At 42.6% G+C, this 24,715-nt stretch overlaps 2 protein-coding genes across 2 annotated transcripts in view; one reads left to right on the forward strand and one right to left on the reverse strand.

The window, feature by feature from the left end:
- Positions 1 to 451: 451 nt before the first annotated feature.
- On the reverse strand, positions 452 to 2,506 carry dynlrb2 (dynein light chain roadblock-type 2). Its single transcript, XM_023810780.2, has 4 exons — positions 2,198 to 2,506; positions 1,960 to 2,035; positions 1,581 to 1,748; positions 452 to 882 (listed from the first exon to the last, which is right to left on the reverse strand). Exons 1-4 carry the CDS (start codon positions 2,198 to 2,200, stop codon positions 839 to 841), a joined length of 291 nt encoding a protein of 96 aa, XP_023666548.1. The 5' UTR covers positions 2,201 to 2,506; the 3' UTR covers positions 452 to 838.
- Positions 2,507 to 2,559: 53 nt separating this feature from the next.
- wwox (WW domain containing oxidoreductase) overlaps positions 2,560 to 24,715 on the forward strand; it is a 246,105-nt gene continuing 223,949 nt past the window's right edge. The window contains exons 1-5 of the mRNA XM_023810755.2: positions 2,560 to 2,842; positions 3,227 to 3,291; positions 5,519 to 5,576; positions 6,096 to 6,265; positions 17,082 to 17,188. Coding sequence (XP_023666523.1) covers positions 2,736 to 2,842; positions 3,227 to 3,291; positions 5,519 to 5,576; positions 6,096 to 6,265; positions 17,082 to 17,188 — 507 coding nt within the window. The 5' untranslated portion in view covers positions 2,560 to 2,735. The remainder of the gene's footprint in view (positions 2,843 to 3,226; positions 3,292 to 5,518; positions 5,577 to 6,095; positions 6,266 to 17,081; positions 17,189 to 24,715) is intronic.

Below are 24,715 nucleotides of genomic sequence, written 5' to 3' on the forward strand. Positions count from 1 at the left end.
TCATTCAAAAGATGCCCAGGGCCTTTAGCTGGTACTTTGGAGGTCATGCTATTGTCCTAGTGCTTGAGAAATGTGACACTCACTACAAGAACAATAGTGAGACTGTAAATCAGTATAAAAGTTAGACTTGTGCAGGCAGCAGATTTCTTAGAAATCCAATAAAATGTTTTAGAATATGCTATACAATATTTGGGTCTTCCCATAATACAGACTGTAATGAATTCAAGCATTTCACAGAACTGAGGTTAATCGAGGATCATTCTAATAAAGCAATACTTAAAGTCCTTTTAATTCATACTATTGCACAGTGTAGTTTCACCTGAAATGCTTTCACTTCTCCCACTCTTAAACAAAATTCAAGATAAAATCAAGAGATGCATACAGCAGATGCTGAAATTAATACCAGAGGAAATCACACATGAAACTGTAGAGAAAGTAAAGAGCAAGTTAATTGTAGATGCTGCTTCTGTTTAGTGTTTATTATTAATACTTCATATATCCAGGTGGATTAGACAGCTCAACAACCAACCAGATGCACTACACTGGATATGTAACAACAAAAACTAGCATAAGACATAAGTATCAATCTACTAAAGCTTTAGAATATATAGCAGCTAATCAATGCAACAGAAATTATGCTAGTCTGAAAAAGCTTAGCATGGCAGGAAAAGTCCTCGAATTCAGTGTATTTTACATGCTTTCTTGAAATGAGGCCAAATGGCATAAAAGCAGACATGTTTCCCTGGTACATTATAAGGCGGAGAGGTCTGACTGAATACAGGGAGCAGGCAGTGGAGGGTTTGGAGAACGTTGCAGTAAAAACCACTGGAGTTAGGAGCTAGTCACCTGAGCTCTGGATCACAATTAATAAATAATCCTTATCTGAAAGAGAGCAAAGAAGACCAGTTATGAATGGAATATGAACAGAGCATTGGCCACAGATTCATCCAGCAGAAACCGAGGTAGTCTGCTTTATAACAGGAAATATAGTATAACATATGGATGTAGGCAGGTTCAGCAGCACTTCAGACATACAGAGGAGATACTGAAATACTGGCTTCTGTGCTGAAGCACAAATGTTCTTGCTGCATGAGCAAAGAAGAAGCTGTTAGCCTGTGGTTCTTAGTCTCCACTCATCTTGAGTACAGCTGAGTTCAGCTGAGTACATATGTACAGTATATAGAGATTAAGGTGAATTCAGAATAAATGTTGTTGAAATTGCATGAAGGCTTTTGTGGCTGATCAGGTTAATGTGAAATATGTGAAATGTTTATCATGCCCTGTGTGTCTCTAAACTGTATAATGGATATGGAATCTCAAGGGGGGGTGAACCTTACTGCTCCTCCAATGTTGTGCTGTCTCCATGGATATGGGTAGGGGGGCACTTTGAGGTCTTCAGTGCCCCTTTTCAATTACTGGCAAACACTTTGTTTGGCAGTTGCCAAATTTAACCAAAGAACCCCCTGTTGAGCAAGTTTCTTAGAGACCAAACTTCACCTTGACCTGGCCCGTCAATCTTTGCCCTAAGTACGTTTCACATAGCAAGTACAAAGGTTAGCTGTCGCTGCTGTGATTCCTACCTGGCGCCACCATGATCTCGTGTTTCCTTGATCGGACACGAAGGAATGTCAAATCATTCTGGGGGTCAAGCTCCCTGACTGTGTTTCTGGCCTTCATGGCAAGATGATGCAACAGTCCTACATACTGAACAGTGGTGGAGTTGTCCAGAGTAGTTCTGATTGGGATACCTGACCGAAGAGCCCAAGGTTATAGGTATGAATACCCATATCAGAATCATCTATAACAGTCTGGAAAGAAATCTATTACACATAAAACCTGATTCATTTAAAGCTGTTTAAAAAGCACAGGAAGGACGCCATCGGTTATTCTACAAAAAATAACTCACACAATGAATAAAAGGATCTTGGTGAAACTTAATGGTTACTAATTTAATTTTACCTTCGGCATTTACAACAATCGTTCCAATTACACCTTTGCGTGACTCTATTCTCTTCAGGGTCTCCTCAACTTCTGTCTGCAAAGTAATTAGGTTACATCATGTAAAGCATACATTCAACCAAACTCTACTTATGAGATATGCACGTTATGTCGACATTTGTTTAACAGAGTTAACTGAAACTGACTGAAAAGGCATAACTTCCACTAGAGTTTAAAATGGATTTCGCTAACACGTTACCATGTTTCACTTGGCAATCCTTTCCCTTGCGGCGTCTCCGTTGCTATGTGGAAACGGAAGTTATTAGTGACTTTTCGGAAGGGGAGGTGCTTGCTGCGAAGCTGACAGTTGTGAACTCATCTTCAGTCAAACACAGAGTAATCGATGTACCGGTGGTACGAGTCAAAAATCAATTTAGTTCTGCATTTTACACATAAGTTTTTAAAAGTATATAGCAGTTGTAAACCACTTGTGGATAATATGTTATGTTTCTAGTTAAAGGATATATTATAGTCAATCTGGTCAGATGCCTAACTTCGTGAAGCTCGGGGTCTACTACTCAATGACTTCATTTCCCACAATCTCCTTCGCTGGGAGCGTTTATATAGTTCCGGAAGCATGTTTTAGAACCAGTCAACATAAGCAGAAAACACCGGCTGGACGTGAATTTTATGTCGTGACAGCTTTTTTTTTTGCGGTAGCAAAAAAAAAAAGAACTGAGCAAAAGGAAACACAAATACATTCACTCGAGGTAACAAATTTCCCACAATAAAGCTTAATGGCAGCTCTTAAATATGCAGGTTTGGATGACACTGACAGTGAAGACGAGTTACCACCTGGATGGGAAGAGAGAACTACAAAGGATGGATGGGTGTACTATGCAAAGTAAGAGAGAAATAAAATTTACTCACATGATATTAAGTATTTTTCCGTATAGCTGAGGACCATATCGATTCTTGTTTTCGTGACAGTCACAATCACCAGGCATACGGTAGCAGAAATATCTTCATATAGAAGTTACAGTTTACTCACCTTACATACCATAAACTAGAAAGTATGTCGTTCAGAAAGAATTACCCAGTCACATAGCATCCCAGAAAGCTTCGATGACCCGACAATTAACTATATGTATATAATCACAGCGTGTAAATAGAGAGTGGTTGCAGCCCTGCACGTTTTATTTGAGTAGTCAAGCTGTATTACACTTTCGATAATAAATGGTAATCTTTTAGTAACGTTGGACATGATGATATTGTATTCCTTTTTTAGTCATGAAGAAATGAAGACGCAATGGGAGCACCCTAAGACGGGGAAGAAGAGACGCTGTGCTGGAGGTAGGACTATATGCCTGGGCTCATTCTAAGTATTAGCATTTCTCATATATCTATAAGCCGATAACACAAGGAAGGCACCTTTTATTCTATTGATATTTATTGATTTTATTGATCTTGGAGTGCCCTGCATCATTTCCTGTGATTAAAAATGAAAACGTTTCAGAAGTTGGGAGGTGGGAGTGGTCTCATTATTTATTTTTTCTACTAATTTGTTGTTTGATTACATGGTATTATTTTGTACCACATACTCCAGAGAGCCTGACATCGCTCCTTCATCCCTACACATACTGTACATTTTCTTAGTTCTTAACAAATGGAATTACAATATCATTGCACCACATGATTTGGGGGAGTAGTGGCTAATTAGACTTGAATAGGTAGACTGAATAGGTCCAATAACTTGCTTAGAAATACACATTGATGTACTAGAATAAAGTTAAATAAATGGCCAAGAAAACTCAACGATTCAGTCTGGAAAAGAATAACAATATTAGATAGATCAGGACATTGTCTTTTTCTTTGCTGATCACCTGGGTGATCAGCAAACATGAACAGAAGATCCATTCATCATTTAAACTCATTTTACTAATTATGCACATTTTTTGTAGGACTTCTGTTGAATGTTATTTGATACATCTTACCTCTCTTGCAATCCACTCTCTTGCTTTCGAAATTTTAACCACAGTTCCAAATAACTTGGAAAAAATGTAAAGTGTTTACAAAATCAAAAATATAAAAGGAATGAAAATGAGGCTTTCAGTGTAAGCTATCACATACCCCATTTAGTTCTGCCCATTGTAAGTCTGGCTATTTCAATTCGAAGCGGATAAACATCTCCATACACATTGTGCGCGATGCAGACCTTCCCACACACAGGTGTAGTTAGAAAGGTTTGATTGGTTTACTAATAGTATTTATCTTTGGCTGCTTTGTTGCCTCATCTGTTTCACCTATTTGTTATCGAATGAGATCACGGTCTTCTCACAAGAAATCACAAAGAACCAGAAAGAGCAAAGGAAAGCTTTTCCTCACAGTATAGTGTCATGCATTTTCTGTGTACAGTTTTGATACATATCTTAAACATTTCTGACAGAATGTGGTCCCTAGCTGGTGATAGTCCAGTTCTTAAACCATACTGTCTAAATGAAAGTGTAGCATTGTTATAAAACTTTCATTGATGCAAAGGGAATATGCATACTATATTTTCTGTCATTGTGAATATTTACTCAAAATGTTCATATAGTTGCTGATACGTTATTTAAATAAAAAAGAAATCCCGTTAAATTTGCTGCACTGGAAACCAGACGGCGTCCCATGAAAATGAAGTTTATTAACAGTTTGAGTTATTAAACCACCCCACAGTGTGTCCTGTGCCCTGTACAACTCGCACAAAAGCAAAGTCTCCTTAGACTTTCAAATGAATTTCAAAAATGTTTTGGCGTTTGTTCATTGACATAGTGTTATGACCTGCTCGTTCGATCCTCCTGTGTGCCACGCCCCCCTCGTTACCTCGTGTTAATTCCTGATTGTAATCACCTGTTGCCTGTTATGTTCAGCCTGTCCTGTGTATTTAGTCCGCGTCTGAGGTAGTTTCCCCAGACCCGTCATTGACGTTTGTCGCTGTCTGCCCTGTCCGTGCCAATAAACCCCTATTCCTGACTTCACGGCTTCGCTGCCTTCCTGCCCGCTGGGTGAATACAACACATAGTGTGAGGTTGTGTCACGATCAATATTTGATTGAATCAGACCAAGTTTTTTGTTATACTACAGAGACTGTGGGAACCGCAGTTCTGTGAAATGTTTGAATATAAGACATTATGTTGCAGGGATGATGTTCTGATAGCCGTATCAAAACTTTATGGATGATACACAAACTAACAGATTGGATTTGTATGGAAAAGGAAATGGCAGCTCAAAAGAATTGAACGTAAAAGAAAAGACGACTACCTTGCTCTATGTGATCCTTATATTTTACAGATTTACTACCAGCTGGCTGGAATTCTGAAAGTCTTATAATTGCCAGCTGTTTAACAGGTACAGGGCTGGCAGTCAGTCTCCACAGCAACGAAACCAAGCAGAATTCATTGCCAAAGTCTGCCTCCTGCTGACTGACAATAGTATGACATTCATCATTAGTCAATGTGTTGTGTAGTACTACACCTATGTCTGATTTTGTGGTTCACACTTCACATTTTCTAACGGTTACTCAAAACCTTCTATTTTACAGCTTTACCATATGGCTGGGAGCAGGAAACGGATGAGAAAGGACAAATTTTCTATGTCGAGTGAGTGACTGTTTGCCAAGTCTTAAATGAAGGGTTTAAGATTTGGAGTAACGTTTAAGTGTTAAATCAAGCATCACTCAGCAATTTTTATTGGGGTCCGAGGGAGTATAGATTAGAATTGTATATTCCTAATAAAACTTTAATCACCTGCTGATCTATGCATATTTAAGGTAAAAGCATTTTGTATGTAAATGCATATAGATGCCTTGTAAATGTTGCAGGTCAGCAAAAGTCGAGTAGTTGAGTGTATAATTAATTTAACTGGAATAATGCTTTCCATCCATTCTGCAGTATAGACTGCTGCCAGTTTAATTGATAGCAAGTACCTCTTAGTTTGTCTCTGCTCAGTCCCCTAAAATACCGGACTTTTACAAAACACTCTACCCTGTATGATAACCAGATTTCCCCCACAGTACGATTTACAGATGCTCTTTTTCTGTGCATTTCCTGCTAATTTGCCAATAGCCTTCTCACCACAAAAATGCTACTCGCTAACATTACTTTGTCTCCCCCCTTCAGCCACATCAACAAACGGACCACTTACTTCGACCCCCGCCAGGCCTTCACCGTGGAAGATGTTCAGGTGAAGCCCAAGAGGTACGATGGCAACACTGCAGCCTTGGAGATCCTACAGGGTCGCGACCTCTCCGATAAAGTGGTGGTCATCACTGGAGCCAACTCAGGCATTGGTGAGTGTTCATATGGTCTCTGTTTCATCACCTCTGGAACTCAGAGGGTCAGTGTCTTCCCAAACCTCAGGGCTGGGCTTCACATTCCTCCCCAGGCTCTGTTTGGCCAGAGTTAGCTTGTTCTCCCCATGTCTTTATGGGTTTCCACTGCCTTCCCCCTCTTCATCTGGCATATTCACACTAAAAGGTTCTTATTATAAATATCTATGCATGACCGAAGGACTGGTTCTCCGACAGGCAAATACTGAAAATGGATGGATGTACAAAATTGTAAGAGACATGTTAGGCTGATAATACAGTACTGCTCTCAGACCCCAAAGCTGCACAGCGGATTTACAAAAATAATTGACGTAAACAAGAATACGTGACATTGCATTGGGTTGGATACATTTTCAAAAATTCAGGTGAAGCAGTTTAAAATCCTACTACAGAAACACAATTATTAAACACGGTTATCTTTCCAATACAGAGGAATGGTAGAGAAGTGCTTATGACACATGCGAATGTTTTGAAAATATTGTTAGGAAAAGGAGTTCAGTTAAATATACCAGACTAACTAATAGTACTCAAAATGCAAAATACTTGAAACCAAACTGCTCCATGTAGAGGCAAAGAGATAAAGTTTTCCTGTAGTCTTTATCCACTGGGTGGTGCTGTTGCCCTTCAGTATGTAATAAAATCTTTTTATTTCCTTAGAGCACTAATTTTGTAATCAGTCTCTTCACGGTAAACTTAGAAATTCCAAATCCTGGTAATGGGGCTCTATTTACTGTGCTAAATTAGATGTCATTGTTAACTAAAATGAGTTGCTCTGTATGAGCGCCGTATGGATCATTATACGAGGGTCTTTAAACCACATTTTCTCTGTCCTGTCCGAGCAAGTTATCTGTGTAAATTACAACATTTATTTGAGATCACATTTTAGCATCCATTGCAATAAACAGAAATAATGGTAGTGACAGAAGTCAAGCAGCCATTAAAAGACTGCATTTGCAGGTTATTTGTGTTGAACTGATTTATAGTATGGAGAACACTATTGTGTACATTTCTAATTGTGGCAATATATATTCAAACTTGGAAATTAACAAATTTAAAATAAATGCATTTTTCCTGTCCAAGTTAATTACAACAAAGAAAAATTGCGTGCTGACATCAGAAGTATGTTCTGGGTATATTGTATGTCTTATTTTTTGTCATTTCTTTTAATATTTCGCAGATCCATCAATTGTCAGTATGGCCAGTTGTTGAGTAATAAAGTAAATTGAAACTGAGCTGTTGGCACCTTTGTGGTGTTTGTTGAAAACAGTTGCCAGTAGGGGGCACACAAGCTCTTCCATAAGCATAGAGTATAACGTCAACGCAAAGGACATGCTGTGCAACGTGTTCGTGTTAAGGAAGCATAGGTGATTGTGTTTGTTCTGTGTACATATACATGTATTTGGTATATTTTCTATCTTAAATGACTTTCTGTTAATCATATTTACGTTGTTTTATTTAATTAAAAATATTAACAGAGCAATTTTTTAATCATCCATGTAAGGTTAAAAAAAGAAGAACCAAGTGGGTTTTTCTGTGATCCCTCAGTTTTCCCCCAAACCAGGCAGAGGTTCTGAGAGCTGGACACGTGTCCCAGCTTTAGGGTTTCCTCTGGTCCAGGGGAACAAATATAAATTATTCAGTAACAATTAACAAGATGTCAATAGTAATTGCCGCTAGTTCTGTGACATCACTGAAGCCTCTTGGTGAAATCTATTTCTGCCAATAGGACTGGATGCTTCAAGTATTATAATATATTGAGTTATTTTTAAAGGCATATAATTATGCTGTTTCTGTCTCATTAAAGACACCACCATCTTGTTACACTGCATAAAAATTGATGCACTATGTATTCGGCAAGTAATGATGTACTTATTTTTGCCAAACATCAAGGTTAAATTATGGGGCCAGACGGTTTACTTTCCTTTATAACAAAAACTAGCAATGCAGTTACACCTTTAATTGTTGTAATGGAAATAAATGGTGACTGGTATCAGCTGTCACATGACCTCCCCCCCCCAGCTTCCCCATCCTTTCTTTAATGCGGGTGCAGCACACTCCCATGATGCTCTGCTACACCTGTACCCGAGCATTGATCCTGCACCCTCCTGACGTCTCCCATTCATTCCCATTAGCGGTTCTGCAGCACTAGAACTAACCGAAAGTTATTTACCGTCGTGCAGCGGACGCGCGGTGGCGGCTGGCCGGCCGCGGCTCGCTCGCCGCCGTCCCCGAGATGCCCGGAGATGCAGACGGCACATTGGGGTCAGCTTTAAGTCAGCTGTGACTTTCTGTGTGACAGCTGGGCCTATCGCAGGCTGCCACTGTGCTGTGGACATGATGTATGTGGGGTAATAGACATCGTGCACCAGGGAGATTTCCACTCTGTCACACCGTGACACGGCGGCGTGGATAGATGGACGCTGGGAAGCATCTATATTTGTCTTTATTTTTATCTGCCCATTTATATAAATGTGTTTAAAAAAGGAAAAATGTGGATTCTTATTGATACTCACTTTAGTTGGCTAAAAGACTCCCCTTTATTGTCTTAATCTTCTTTTTTTTTAATCTCTAGGAAGTGGTTTCAGTTTTCCATGTAGCCCGATTTTCTTGATGTAGAACTAAAAATCAAAGCAAATAGAATAAAAATAATCAAATAATCGTTTCAGACTTGTGAAGGAGAAGTACCCATGGCTGTAGGGTATTACGTGAAGGTCCCTGGTCTGCACTGGCTTTTTAAACAGGATTTATTACCTCTGATCGGTGTTATGTGGGAGAGGTTCCTGGTCACAGGGACGCAGGCATGGAAACCTGGTTCATTGTTTTTTTTCGGGAATCTGCTGCATCTTTTCAGCAGTTACAAGTCGCAGATAGAACAAACATGATGCTGTTTAGTAATGTCTCATTTAAGGGCAGCTCAGTGGTTAAATAAATATCATATAATGTCTATAATGGTATCAAAAATGAAATTTTTAGACATTCTGAGAACCTTCAAGGGTGTGTTTAATTCTGTTTTACTCATAATTACTACAACAAAGCTATATTGTACTGCCATTGCTTCTTTGACCAATCAGGTAAATGTTCTTTAGTCTGTGGAACCTGTTACGGAAGAGTCTGGATTTTGCTTTTGTGTGCGTACGGTTTAGCTGTGATACAGTATGGAGCCAGGATTCTGATTGTGAATGCATGTAGTATACAGGTAGCTGTGTGATACAGTGTGGAGTCAGGATTCTGGTTGTGGATGCATGCAGTGCGGCTGTGGTATAGTGTGGAGCCAGGATTCTGGATGTGAATGCATGCGGTGCGGCTGTGTGATACAGTGTGGAGTCGGGATTCTGGTTTTGAATGCATGCAGTGAGGCTGTGATACAGTGTGGAGTCAGGACTCTGGCGGTGAATACATGCAGTGCGGCTGTGTGATACAGTGTGGAGTCGGGATTCTGGTTGTGAATGCATGCAGTGAGGCTGTGATACAGCATGGAGTCTGGTGAGTCATATCTGTGGCTCTTAGCTGAAGTATTGCTGTGACCTTAAAACTGTCAGATGTATGTGTGTGCAGGTGTGTCAGTGATCTCTTTTATACTCTTGATCAAAACACTTTTTAGGCCAGTGTAATTTCAGAGAATGTGTATTAATAATTAACTGATAAAATAAGTCACTGTAGATGCAGGTGTTCAGTAATTTTGCACAGATGAAGGCTTGCTAATAATCTCCAGCACATTGATCTATGCATTCCTGTCAGTTCCTCTCCTTTTAAATATGTAGAAACCAGTTACTGCACATCTGGCTGTTTATTTGTGCAAATATAAATTACACAGTGGTCAGCTGTGTCAGCTTTGAACATCAATTCTCCTGCTGCCTCTTCGCTTACTTTCACCAGGTTTTTGTGGCTTTAAGCTTTATAAACCCGTAGTTTTGTGGAACAGTAACACACAGCAGCGTCATACTCCTGTACTGGATTGCAAACTGCCCTGTTTACTGGCCTGTTATTTTACGTGGGAGGGTTGCAATGGCTGGGGGGGGGGGGGATTAACGGATACAGCCTTCTCTCCCTGTCCCCCCCTCTACTTTACCTCCATGCTGCGTCTCTTCGGTCCCTGCGAGTAGCAGTTGTAACGAAGTGGTTGTGGAAATGAAATCGGCTTTTTATAATGTGCGATTCATGTCCTTTTTGATGAATCTGTTTATTGGCTCTGTAATGAATACCACACATGGTTGGTTAGTCAAATTATTGAACTTTATCAGCCTTGGATGAAATTCACAACGTGCAGCGAACCTGTTGTAACATGCAAGGAAATTACAGTGGGCCCTAAAGGTTCAATAATGATTACAGCTTCAATATAACTGACATGGCAGGAGTGAAAGCGGGAATAAAAGGAAGCATAAAAGATGTGTACATATATTCATATGAATAATGTTTACATCTCTGCCAGACAATTACTGTGTTATCGTGTGGAGTTGAATACTTCACGGATTACCCTTATTTGCAGTCTTTGGGGTTACTTGGCAAGGGCGGGGGGGGGGGGGGGGGGGGTGTGCATTACCCTTCAAACCATTACAGTGCATTTCTGTAGTTATACAGACTTATTTATTAATGATTTCCTCACTTCCTGCTAATTCCACAAGAAATTTCAGATGAACTGTTTGATGGCCGTGCCTCTTCGTGGTAAATGTGACATGTTTAACATATTATTTTCCTAATATAAGAGTTCAGTCTCTTTTCATCTAGACAGAGAGACTGTCCTCTGTCTGGTTGGGCCTCCCATTGAGTTGGATTATTATGTTACACGCTAAGAAATACTATTAAATGAGGCTTTGGCCAGGGTTAACCCCTCATTATGTTTTTATAATGTCTTTCCATTCCCTCCCACTTAGACGAACTGGCTTGAGGTTTTAACACTGGGTTATTTCAAACTGAAGGTCTTGCACTCTCTCCACAGTCTGTGTAGAAGCTGAATTGTAAATGAGTTGGTCCCAGAGTCACATGGGGTATCTGGGTTTTGGGTACTTTTCCCGGTTTTTGGGGACCTCTGTCTGCACGCACATGCATCCTAGGTGGGTGATGTATTACAAGGCTGGGGGACTGTCACTTTTCATTATATTTTAAAAGACTGTATTGACTATAAGAGCTGGTTATGCTGGTGTAGTCATGGTTTGCATCATATAACAACCTGCTAATTACTTCTTATTTATAGCTTTATTTCTTTAATATTGACAGATATTCCAAAACTAAAGAAAACAAAAGAAAAGTAAAAAAGCGTACTGGTTTCGTGCGTGGTTCCTTGTGATAATGTTTAAAAGTAGGGGGGTATTTTAATGTTTCTTATTTGTAAGTCGTCTGTGGGAAGGAACCTTCAAGAAGGGGAAAAGAAAATGGAAAACAGAGAAAATGTGAAAACTGGTATTAATGTCTACTGGCCGGCAAGGCAGACTTTGTAAAAACTCCACCACTTAAGTTTAGCTTGGCGGCTGCTCTTCTGGCAGCTTCCAACAGCTACATGCCCGTCGTCTTCATATGTGGCCTGGCTGGGATGAGGAAAAGCTCAGGAGGACACTGGGGCTGCTCGTGCTCTCTGCTATGGCTTATTGGCCGCCGCCGTAGGGTTCTGCTCACAAGCCCACCGTCGGGGTTTCCTGTGCTTAGCACGGAAGCTTTCGGCCTTGTTCCAGTGCAGCTCCAAAGCCCTGTGCACTACGCCCACCTAAAATACCAAGGTTGACACGTACGATGAGCATTACGTCACACGCAGAACGTGACGGCAGAGTCACAGAATGGGCTGACTGAGACAGATTTTTTTAAACTCGTTCTAGGTAATTGAGAAAAGGAGTTAAGTTTTGCTGATATATGACGGTAAAATGTTTTAGTGCAACTTTTTTTCTTAACTTAGGTGACTATAGCAGTGCTTCTGATATGATAATAACTAGTACACTGTCAGTATTGACGTTACTCATTGCTCAGGCCTAGGGGGCGCGGTGAGAAGCACTGTCCCTGCACACTGCCACTTTGCGTGTGTGCAGTTTGCGTGTGTGCAGTTTGCGTGTGTGCAGTTTGCGCGTTCTCCCCGTTTGTACATGGGTTTACGGCTGATCCTCCAGTTTCCACCCATAGTCCAAAAACATGTGAGGTACGTAAATGGGAATTGCATAAATTGACCGTGTGTGTGAGTGACTGACTGACTGTGCCCCCTGCAGGCACCTGATATAAACAATTACTGAATTACTTGTCCAATTAAAAGGTAGATTATTTGATTATAAATATAATTGATACTGACAGCCCAGCACAGAACGTCATAGATAGAATGCAGGAACCATAGGAATTTTATCTTGTATTTCTCTGTGTTAATTTGTTGGTATGCACTGTGATGGACACAGTGCTGTTTATTGCAAAGTTGATTCTGAGCTTATTTATGCTACAGGCTGCTGTCTCAAGTTGAAGTCTAAGTGTCATATAATGAACATCTCTTTGAAATTATTCGAAGGTATTTAGGAGAAGTAACTAAGAAAATAACACACAATTCACACTGGCTGTTGTGCCCTTTCAAGTATTGAAGGGTCAGAGTCATTGGCTTTCTCTTTCTTTCTTTCTTTCTTTCTTTCTTTCTTTCTTTCAAGAGCTTTCATTTCTTTCTCATATACAATTCTGCACCTGGAATGGTCACTTACACACATGTGCATCTGTCCTTCCAGTGCTAACGGACCAGTAACACTTAATCATTTTCGACCCTTTCCGCTCAGAATGTCCAGGCACATCCAGTGGGCAAGCGGGCATTTTTGCTAATTGACTGGGACTAATTCCTTGCTTTCATTTCTCTCAAACCCCATGGAGACATTTCTCAGGACTTCTTAATCAAACAAAGTTTATGCTTGGTTTGAAACAAAGTGGTGGGTTCATTGGCCACATTAAACTGCGAGAGCGGCTCGGGATACAAGGTCAGAGTTCAGACTGGGTGATGAGAGCCAGAGCTCCTTGGTCTCGTCGGTTTTCCAGCACAACCATGGTGATCCAAGTTAAAATGGCAGATCTATCATCATTGAGAGAGCTCATGAAAATGCCTGATTTTGATACATCAGATGGTGCCTTTTGGCAGAAAGAATCTGGTATTAATTTGTGTTTTCCTTGTTGTCGTAGTGATGTATTGCTTCTTGTTGTCACAATGCAGTGTCCTTAAGCAGTTGCAGTGGTAATACTTAGCATTGGCCTGCAGTGCTGCTACTTGTCACGTCTATTGTTCTGCTTCTCAAAAACAACCTTGTCCTGTTGTTCACCTCCCCAGAAATTAATTTGTGCACCGTTTCCATGGTGAGCAGCAGGGGTGAAAGGTCAGTGTGTGTCGACTGCGTTGGAACGCCAACTTGAGAATAAGAGTCAAGCCCTTGTTATTGCTGGGAAAACACAGCCTGGCATTGTTGTGCGCTTTCCATTTTGACCTGTGCACATCTGTAACTGACATGTGGGACACGATTATTCCATTACAAATATAGTAACTCATGGTAGTCATGTTATCCTAGCAGATTTTAATAAAGTTTTTTTGCATTGCATGCAGAGAGTATACTTGGCTTGAACTCTCATTTCAAAATTGTTTGGAGTGTAACTGTGAAATTATGTTTAAAGACGCGTGTTTCTGCTTCTTAGTCACTGTGATCTATGAAGTTAAAATATCTCTCTGTCCTGAGGAAGCCTGTCTGTTTGGGTGCCGTTTAGTGGTGTCAGATAGGATAAACAGATGGCCATTATGTCATCATTAGAGTTTTGTGGCTGATTGATTGGTCGATTGACAGCAGGGCAGACACTTACCACAATAGCTTATGTTCAACATGATTGCATGTAAATATAAACTCAGCTTCCTCACTCCACCTACGGAAAATCAGAACAGTTACCCTCACTGATCAGTCCCTCAAAACACTGACATGACCATCAAAATCCCACTCTGACCCAGACTCCCTGCACAGAATCCTCACTTACTCCACCAAGGAAATGCTAGACATCTCACCTGTCACATTAAAGTATTTAAATGCTTTCGCTGAGACTGGAGGTGATGTAATGAGTTTTAGCTGCTGGGAGTACGGGTATGATATATGCAGAATCAGGTCGGGTTTTATTTACGCAGTTAATCCACACTCGTGTTTCCATGAGCTCTGCAACCTTGTCAGCTCCGCATTCGGAGCTGAACTCCCAGTGTCAGCGTGCACTGTGAAGATGCTGGCCCTGGTTTTGATTTGATCCACACACTGGTGAAAATCGACTGTGGGAATCTTCTGTCTGTCATTCCTGCCTTTGTCTCAAACCATGTTTAATTGTGCTGACAAACATGAACCCCCCCCCCCCCCCCATTGAATGACAGCACACAAGGTTTTATGCAGGGTGGACATTACATAAAAGTATTAAATGCAAGACGTTTATCTGCAGGGATGGAAATCATGGAACGGATCCAGAAGTGAGTCACTTAGCAGATTTTTAGATTTATAACGGAGTCAGGAATAGGTTGATGGGGGCTGTTTAAATATGTTCCTTGACTGGAGCGCAGCCTGAGGTCACACAGAATAGAAGACATGTGGACGATGTCCAACAGCAGCTGAATCCCGAACTCTGCATTTCCAGCTAGAGGGTTTCTGATATTTGGCACTAATTAAGTTGTTCTTTTTTTGTAGATAAATAGTATATTTTTTCACCTCTTATATTGTTCACTTCCTCTGAAGTTTGTGGTGTTGTTTGTCCCACCTTCCCTCCTCCCCAAAAATATAATTTCATTCCATAGTTATTTGATTTTACTTGGCTTCACAGTTATCTCCCAGTTTTAATGAGAATCTGATTAAGAGTTCTGGGAAGTCTGAAAATTCTGGCTGTCATGGATGAGCATATGAATTTGAAAATATGTAAGGGGGAGTGAGTGTTGTGTTGGTACCATAGCCATGCACGACAGGTCAACAGAGCACACACTGTTGTGAATTTGACCTTTAGATGCTATAGGGGGCAGCGTGTGGCTCAGTGGGCTAAGCCTGTATGCCTGTAATCAGAAGGTCGGCTGTTCAAACCCAGCCTCGGCGCGTCTGCGGGTCCTTGAGCAAGGCCCTTAACCCCCAGCTCCCTGGGCGCCCCAACAGGTGGCTGCCCTTCGCGGACAGCTTACTCTACGAAGAGCAAGTTGAGGGAGGTGTAAAAAGACAATTTTCCCATGGGGATCAATAAAAGTTACATTAAATATTATTATTATTATCTGAAGCTGGGGGATCTGGTTATATCTAACGTCTGTCTTTTTTGGTCTCTGACTGCTGTATTTCCCAGAAAAGGTACAATGATCAAGAGTGTGAGACGCTGCTGGTTGTGGTACCTGGTCCCTCCTGGAGGAGTACAAATATTCGTCTCCCTATAGGAGTTGAAGCTCCCTGGGCTGTCTTGACGACATTCCTCCATGGTCCCTCCTTCTGCTGTTTCCTGCTGTCCCACCTGCCGCAAACGGCGTGAAGGTGTGAGGAGCACGGCGCCAAGCGCGGCACTGGCTTGACTGCAGGCAGCCGGTCGGTGTGAGTTTTATGGTGCATTTTATGGCCTGTGCTTTAGGACGGGAGAGTCGTGCCGTGCTGTCACATCAAACGGCAGGTCACAGCCCCTCCCCCCGGTGGCGTAATACCATCCAAAGACTACTTCCCAGTTTTTTGATGAACATATTATGCGCTTGTGGCATGTGCCACAGCTGGTGTTGCGAGGGGTAATGACGGGGGGGCAGTGAGGGCCACAACTCGGAAGGTGCTGTTTGATGGCCACAGGAGCATGGCTGTGTTTTTATGTGGTTGAGGGGTTGCCAGGCACTTTAAACGGGTCCAGAGAATTCCCCCATCTCTCACGCGGCGTGCTAACCCGAGACAGCCCCCGTGCTCTCCGCACGCTGCCTCAGAGCTGTTGGGGGCTCTCCGGGTCCTGGGGGGGATGTTCTAAGATGGCGTCCAGCAATTTTTAACTCCAGGCTCTGCACTACAGCCTTTTCAGCGTGCTGCTCTTCAGGTGTCAGACACTGATGTCAGTCAAACTGGCGTTACTCGGCCGCCTATGAAAAAGTCACGTGATGCACCATGAGACAAATCGACTATTAGTATTGTCTGCCCAGACAGATCCCTGACTGTATACCTGTCAACAGCTTTAAACTTTCACTAAGTCAGGCTGATTCCAAAGCAGCCCCGTCCTGAATCTCCCAAGGCTCTCGCTGAGTGGTTTATCCTTGCCCTGGGTGTAAAACTGCGCGTCCAAGCAGTCAGACATGGTCTTTGGGGTGGGATTTCGGCGTGAAGGCAGAAGCCTCCTCACATTGGTTGTTAGGGGAGTTTTCATTGGCTAAACATTCTTATCATCGCTCCTTTGAAGTCGCAAGCGAACAACTAGCGTTTTGATGTTAAGAGCTGGAAATCGAACTGCATTTTGCTGTATTCATTTCCAAATACAGCTCTCCTTTCCATGTTCTGGGTTTATGTTTCTTTATGTTCATTTATTTCCTATATCATTAGTCTCGATACCTTCTACAATTGTGATTGTGCTGCTGCTAATTTTATCTTTCAAATATGAGTAGTTTCTTCCCAAATTAATTCAGTGAGCTTCATCACTCTACTCTGAAAGGCATGTGATTAAAGCCCATGGCTTTTATATTGATAGAACATTTTCCGTAATATCTATCTCCAATTTTCAATCCCAATCCACAAACCCCTGAAAAAGAACAGAGACCTTAAAATTTTCCAAAATATTCATCTCCATACATTTAACTGTCCATTTCTCTTCCCCCTTCTTCCTGAAGGTTTTGAAACTGCAAAGTCCTTTGCTCTCCACGGAGCTCGTGTCATCCTTGCATGCCGGAACAAGACCCGAGCTGGGGAAGCCGTACGCCTCATCCAGGAGGAGTGGGTGAGTTCGACATCCAGCACCCCCACTAGGGCCTGCAAGGCTGTCAGTGTTATAGAGAGTGGAATATCACAGATTCCATCACCCATAATAGATGGTGGATTTGCTGTGCTGGAGGGAAGGTGTGTTTTATGCTCGTGGGAGTTTTACTTACACAAAAATGTTCTGAGGGCAGAATGAAAAATGCTTGGTTTAGAGAGGTCAAAACCAAAGGACCAAGACATTGAATTTGTTGGTCCTGCCTCCTCTAGTTGCTTGGGCCCACATCCTCTACAATCTGATTGGTTGTCTCTCTCAACCAATAATTTTTTTGTTCTGCCCTCAGAATATTTTTGTGAAAGTAAAACTCCCAAGAGCACGTTTTACACTCTCAGTTGTGCTCCTGCACATAGGCCTGCTTTTGTCTATAAAATGTGCTTCCTGGTTTGAGGCGGACCCTATGTGTGATGTCCATTCATTACAGGCCAGTGTCCACGTCTGAGCTTTTTCGCTGCGGGGTTGCATGTTTCCTTTTGATCAGCGAGCTCTAAGTCCAGCTCCTTCCAACAGTCTGTGAGCTGGGCAGCCTTAACCAATAAAGAGTAAGGGGCTGCACCTGTAAGCTCCTTCCCCCAGGGATATGCACCTGTAAACCTTTAAAAATATGCTCTTTGAGGACAGTGAGAGCGATCGCTGCAATAGCATTTATTTGGAGCAGTGGGAGGTGGGGGGAACGGCGGGGGGGAGGGACTGATAATTAACTTTGATTATTGCACTAATATTATGGCAGTTTGACAGTCACACAGATGTATGACTCTGGGAAAATAAGCAAATGAAATGCAGGTGCTGGAGCAGAAAGAATAAGCGATTACAGAACTTTAATTACCACGATCCTGGGGCTGAGGGGGAATTAGCTGATTAATTACAGGATGCTTATAGATTACAGCAAATCGTATGCATTTCAACTACCCCCCCCCCCCCCCCAAAAAAAAATAAATAAAATAAATATATATATATATATAATATGTGTGTCTGTGTATATATACATATATATTTAATTTATAATTTTTCTTAAAGGAGAGACCCTGCCAGTTTGGCTAATTCGTCTGCGCTGACAGTACAACAATCTGTCTTGGCTTGTTTAACAAATGTACTGGTTGCTGAAAGCCATTTTATTGGGACTGGAGCTCTTTGGTTTAAATAATACATTTCAGATGGCAGTGCGGCCGTTTATGTGGAAAAATGGCCCTGAAGCAGCCTTTAAAGGAGCTGTAATCCTGCCTTTAGTATATTTCCCTGGTCAGTATGGTCATTTAAACCTTTTTAAGTGAAATGACAGCCATCCCATACAATCCATCATCCCGGACAACAAATGAAAGTGTGAGAAATCGCAATAGGAAGCCTGGGACAATGGGGCGTCTTTGGACAGGAACATTAACAGGCCTAATTAAAGGACTGGGCGGACTTATTATTTCTTCCAAACCGCTCTTAAAGTGCTTGTTTATGACACGCGTCCTGCTCGAGTGAGCGCCCCACTGTGGCCAGTTTCTGCACTGGGTTTGCCACGGGGAAGGGGGCTGCTTTTAACCCAGGCCTACAGCAGTCTGTCCCACTGCAGGAACGGCAGGCAGGACAGTGGGGTGGGCGAGGTGGGGAGGGGGGCATGTAGGCACACATCGCGCCTTTCGTGATATGATGGATGGCTTTCTCGCGGCATTCTCCCCTGCTCTGTAACAGAGCTTAATTGGACCCACGTTTGGCGTAGAAGCCATTCCTGCATCAGGGCCTCGGCTCAGCTGCTCGTCCGATGCCAGGGCCATGGCTGCCGTCGGGACGGCCTTCAATCCTCCTGCCGTCGGGATGGCCTTCAATCCTCCTGCCGTCGTGATGGAGCTCTGATGAAAAGCCATGGCCAGTGGCTAAAATCTGTCCTTCAGCTCCAGAAAGTAACCAACCAACCAGTTGAGTACTCTGTGACTGTGACTGTTTATGTCCCACTGGTTGGTTAAAACAAAATCCTGGTTTGGAGTTTTACTTTCTGGACCTGAAATGTCCACCTTTGGTTTGGTCATATGAGGGGAGATTGTGTTGTCCATGTGGAGGCTGCTGCACTCTGATTTCATGGTGAAAGGTGGTTGCTTCTTGTCTTTGTCACACTGGTGCAGACTTGCCTGATTTGCTCATACGTGTCGTCCTGGGCCTGGTCCGGTCCAGTCCACCCATTCTGACTGACCCGGCTTCTGCAGCGAGATCCGGGTGTCCAGCCTTGCAACAGAAGCAATTTTGTCGAATTGATGACATATTTCTGAATATAAAACATGGATTTTCCATTGCTGGGTAAAGTGAAAGCGTGAGCTGGTTAAGATCTTCTATTTTTAACTTTTTTTTTTTTTTTTTTTTTTACCTGGCTTTGAGTGGAGGAAATGAGGAATTTGGGGGGTCTGATTTATTTTAATCAGGAAGGAATTATCTAACATAAATCTCCCCTAGGGGAGAGAAAATGGTCTGAAAGCAGTCAGGGAGAAAAATATCAATAGGAGTGAGAAAAGGAATAATTGTTCCAATTCACTGCTTAATTGATTAAAAAATGTAATGAAAAGGCAGTGGGAGCCAGTTTGTGTTCACTGCACTCTGTACTGCGCGCTCTTAGAATCTGTGCTTCTGTTACACCGATGTGCAGCATAATTACATTATTTGGAAACTGTTCACTTTTGCAGTGAATGTTTTGTAACAGTCTGGGTAGAGTCCCGTCATACTCAGTTATGCCATCAGATCAATTTTTTTCACTGCATTATTGCAAACCTGAAAAGTGTGTTTTTTAATGGTTTCGTGATTTAATTTAATTTTGGTCATTTTATCTCATTTATTTTATTTTGACTTGGTTATTAATAAAAAACACACTGACAGCTGGTTTGTTTGTTTTAGTTTGGTTTTTTTTGGTTAAAGTTTTGCTCTGATTGTTGTTGAGAAGCTTACCAGCTGCGTTTGTCATGTTTCCACTCCTTGTGTTCACCTGACTGGGAGTGACTGGGAGGATCCCGGCAAGGTGACCGCAGACTGTGTGTAGGACTTTGACTTAAGATGCATTTGTCTCTCTGTTATCATGTTAACAGTTAGAATATGCAAAGTGGGGGTCTTGACAGAGAAAGCAGTGGTCTTTGACGAGGTCTCAGTCAGTGGTCTTTGACGAGGTCTAAGTCAGTGGTCTTTGACGAGGTCTCAGTCAGGCTTCCCTCTTGTTGTGCTGATTCCATTTGCAGTAGTATTGTTTATCCAGCAGTCTTTGAAGCTGTACAGTATTAGTGAAGTTCATATTTCAGGTATTGCTCTTTTCTATGTGCTTGCTTTGCAGTACTTCAAGACCTCAAGACTTTTTTATTGTCATTGTACAGTTGCCTGGACAACAAAATTAGCTGGCAAGACCACAAAGATGCAAGATAGTGGCAGTGTCAATACAAGATATAAAAATAATATAAAAACACAATATACACACTCTATAGGTACAAGAGACATGGGGGGGTATATGCAAGGGCATCATAAATATAATAAATAAGGGGGGGGGGCTTTAGTCAATAAGAATAAGTGAAACTATTAGGTAGGTTGGTAATTGCACATTTGGTTTTATGCACCTTATACTGGGCTCAGAACAAGGCATCTTTTATTTTAGGGTGAGGTGCAAGTTTTGGCAAGCCCCCCCACCCCCCCGCACTGGAAGGATTTGTAAATGCTGATTTCTACCAGATGTAAAAATGAACCACAAGTTGGGAGCTTGAGTGTGGAAATGAAATTCTCCCTTTTTTATGAGATTATTGTAGATCATTGACCTACCTCCAGTCACTGGAGAGAGGAATGTGTAGCTCACTGTCAGTGTAACATGCCATGTGGCGACATACTGACAGCCGCCAGTGAGGTACTGGCTTAAATTACACAGGAACACAGGCTCACAGAACCCAACGTGTGTCTGCTTCGTATACGAAGTACGAATGCACGTAATCCTCGCCAAGCGGCCTGTATGTGTCGGATCTTCATGGGGTTGGACCTTTTGAGCCTGGTGTCAAGGGTTGTGGTTCAGAAAACTGACCAATGGCAGTGGTCGTTAGATGGCCAAGTGGTCGTCAGTTTGAAGCTGATTTGTTGCGGCCCCCTACTTTATATTTGTGACCTGGCAGCTTTGCGGTCTGCGTTGGCCGTGTGCCAATCAGGTCGGAGATTGTCAGGTTCCCCCCGGCACGCTCGTGTACCGTTTGGCCAGGCTTCCACTGTCGGCCCCTTCGGTTGGAGATGGTGGTGATATGGCCGTTTGTCAGACTTCCATCATGGAGGCAGACTGGCATGGACGACACTGTTCGCAGCTTTAACAGGAGTCTGATTAATGAAGAAGTTTCGGCAGAATGACCTGAAAGGAAGTAGAATTAGATGCTGACCGGGAGACAGAAGAAATGAGCTTAAAATCGTTAAGTTAGCGGTCAACACCAAAGTTCTCCTGGGATTTCAGGTTCTGGGTCTATATGCATGAGAACGGTCGAGTGTAGACTCAGTTAGCTCCCGCGTCTGTGTGGTTAACTTGAGAATGGCAGCAAAATGAACTGGTTTTAAGGTTAGGGTGATATGCAGCTGAAAGTCCTGGAATCCGTAACTGGCACCTGTTAAATATTTCAGTTTTTGGCTTGAATGCAAATACACGCAATTACATGAAATTACATTTCTTTTTAATGCAGCTGTCCTCTGCAGCACATTGTAATTAGTTCCTGTGGTCAGCCGTCGTAGGTGCGTGTGCTTCTGTGTATGTGCGTGTACACGCTCATCTGTCTGGGCTCCTGCCATCGCTGAACGTCAGTGCATTATACTGCTGTGGGATCAAAACGTACCTCTGAAAAGGAAGTGATGAGACCACAATGACTTCCTGAAGTCTGAAAAATAAGAAAGCCCAGAGCCGGCAACACTCTGGATGGTAATGAGCTTGCCTAGCCTAGCAGGTAGGGCCATTTCAGACCTTATTATGAGCTTAATTAGACATGACTGAGCTTTCCATTGATATGTCTACCTATAAATAGTTTCTTATTAAAGCCATAGTAGAACCTAGGATCCTATGAAATGGCAGTCTTGGGCTCCATTATAAGATGCCAGAAAAAAAAAACCAAACGCTTTTATGTCTCTGTTGTTACAAGGTACATCTAGTTTAAGTATGACATTTCTCCGTGCCGAGGACTTGGAGAAGAGTCATTTTTGCATCGTGCTAATTCCTCTGCTTCAGCATTTTATTATGAGAGCAGAGGCTGATGGGGGTTCAGGATAGTGGGACGTTGGAGACTGCAGCTCAAATTTTATTTATTTTTTAATTTAAGGGAAAAAATTCTCCTCTTGGAATGTAAGGCCTCATGCAGTATAATTGGGGAGGAGCGTCATACACATGGAGTCGATGAACCTGTCATGGGTTCTGCTGCAATACCGACGGCAGCGTCGCCCTGGAGACCGGAACAGCAGCAAACTTACCAACTGGGGCGAAAAACTAACTAACACGGACACTTGAGCCAAAAAGTAAAATAGCTTTAGAAATTAAATGTAACGTTATATACCCATGACTAATGAAACCTAAACTGAACAAACGCAGGGTGATATTTTACAGTAGGTTTTGTGTATATCGTGTATATTATGTCTGCAAACACACTAACAGTGGGCAGACACTGGTCCCAGCCTATTGCTCATTGCCACTTCATCCATATTCATCCCCCCCCATCAGCTGCTCATATATGAGGAAATTCAAGCCTCACTTCCTAACGGCATCACTGACTCAGGCCACTGGACATTTTAGTTTTTAAGTCTCATTTTTGCATTTTAGTGGCCTTTTTCCCCCCATAATAAGAGTTATTTTGCTGAGAATTTTATTGGGAAGATGACTGATTATATGAAAAGCACTAACTCTGGAGACAGGCCAGGTTGCAGAAATGATAAATAGCTGTGGGATTATTTACTCATGATCATCTGGTTACAGTCGGTGGCAGCTAGCGCCAGTGTTGTGAAACGGTCCTGAGGAAACCGCCAGCTTACAGCAGCTGTCCAGCACGCGGAGAGCCCATCCAGGGTGCCTCTTCCTCACCGTGTGATCATTGGGGAGGTGCAGGTCAGGTTGGGATGGGCTGATTTATTTCTTTGGATGTGGGTGGAGTCTCCCAAGTGATCTGGAGTCGGCGTGAGCTTCTGGCTGGCAGAGTTATGCCTGAATACCTTGTTTTTTTCATCTGGGCCCCGATGGCACCCAATAGGTTGAGAAAGCGAGGCCTGTCGGGCGTCGCTGGTAGGACCCCTGACGAGCCCTACCATGCCTTTGGGATCAGCTGTTGGTTCGGTGAAGTTGCCTCCCTCAAAGGAATAAATGCACTAGTCTTGTGTGTTGTATGGGTGGTGCTTCTGTTGGTTCACTTCCAAGTTTGTGTCATACTGGTTACAACTGCTTGGCCCTCCCAGCTGGACCGGATCTCTTGGCAGAAGAGCAGGGGTGGTGCGAGTGCACCAAAGGACCGCAGTGACATTCCTTTGGCTTTCCACACTGCAGTTCACACCCTAAATCACTGCTCCTTGTCTAGCAAGTCAACCATTGAAGCTTGTCCTCAGGGGTTTCAGCTTCATCGTTGGAGTTTGGAGTCAAGAAAAGATAAATATTTATACACCAAATGTGTTTTACAGTAGAAACTCTGTCCATCTTGTTTATACAGTTCCACTGGTAGTTTTTATGGTCTGTTATGAAGTTGCCATAAACCTCTACAGAAGAGAAAAAAGGAACAGAAGGAGCAGATGTGCTGAGCCAGGCATCATGACTGGGCTCTCTGGTGCCCTCTCAAGGGGATGCTTGGTATTGTAAAGAGACGTTTGAAAACAGGGGATGCTTAAGCCTTTTGTTCACAAGCCAGAAATAGCATTTAACAGCAGCTCTGCTCAGTTTAAGAAGTAGAATGGCCTATTTTGCATGGTTAAAGAAAGCAACAAAAAAATGTCAATTAGCAGCAGGTCATAGTCGGAGATGATGCTACAGCCAAAGTTCAATAAGTAGCCAGCGTCTGTTGGCACACTGCACTGGCTTTTCACGTGAATCTGAAAGGCCCACTAGGTCTTCTGTTCCCTGATGTCATCGGTACAAGGCTCTGGGTCAGGATTTTCGGGTTGTCCTCGGTCTTATTTACACTGGAACATCGATTCCTGGCAGGCAACTTGGCAAAAGTACAAGTCTGCCAAGTTGCACCTGTGCCTCACTGCCACAAGGTGGCCGTGCTCTGGCCCTCTGCTGCCACCACCAGGCACGGAGGTGTGCTGCGTTTCACGCAGCCGCATAGCAAGCAGACTAGTGCCATCAGTTTCCTAAAAAGTCGCTGCTGACCCAACAATGAAACATTAAAGTTGTATTTAGTGCTGCAGCTAAACCTGGTACCATGCTGTTATCCACGATAGATAGTTTCCTTCTTCCGTGGGTTGCAATAGGGCCTCCATGGAGAGAGATCTCTTTGGGGGCTGCTAACCCCAGCACCTGCTGCCCCCCTTGAACTGGCGTTGCACGTT

The sequence above is a fragment of the Paramormyrops kingsleyae genome, chromosome 11 (genome assembly GCF_048594095.1).
Source record: "Paramormyrops kingsleyae isolate MSU_618 chromosome 11, PKINGS_0.4, whole genome shotgun sequence".
NCBI lineage: Eukaryota > Metazoa > Chordata > Actinopteri > Osteoglossiformes > Mormyridae > Paramormyrops > Paramormyrops kingsleyae.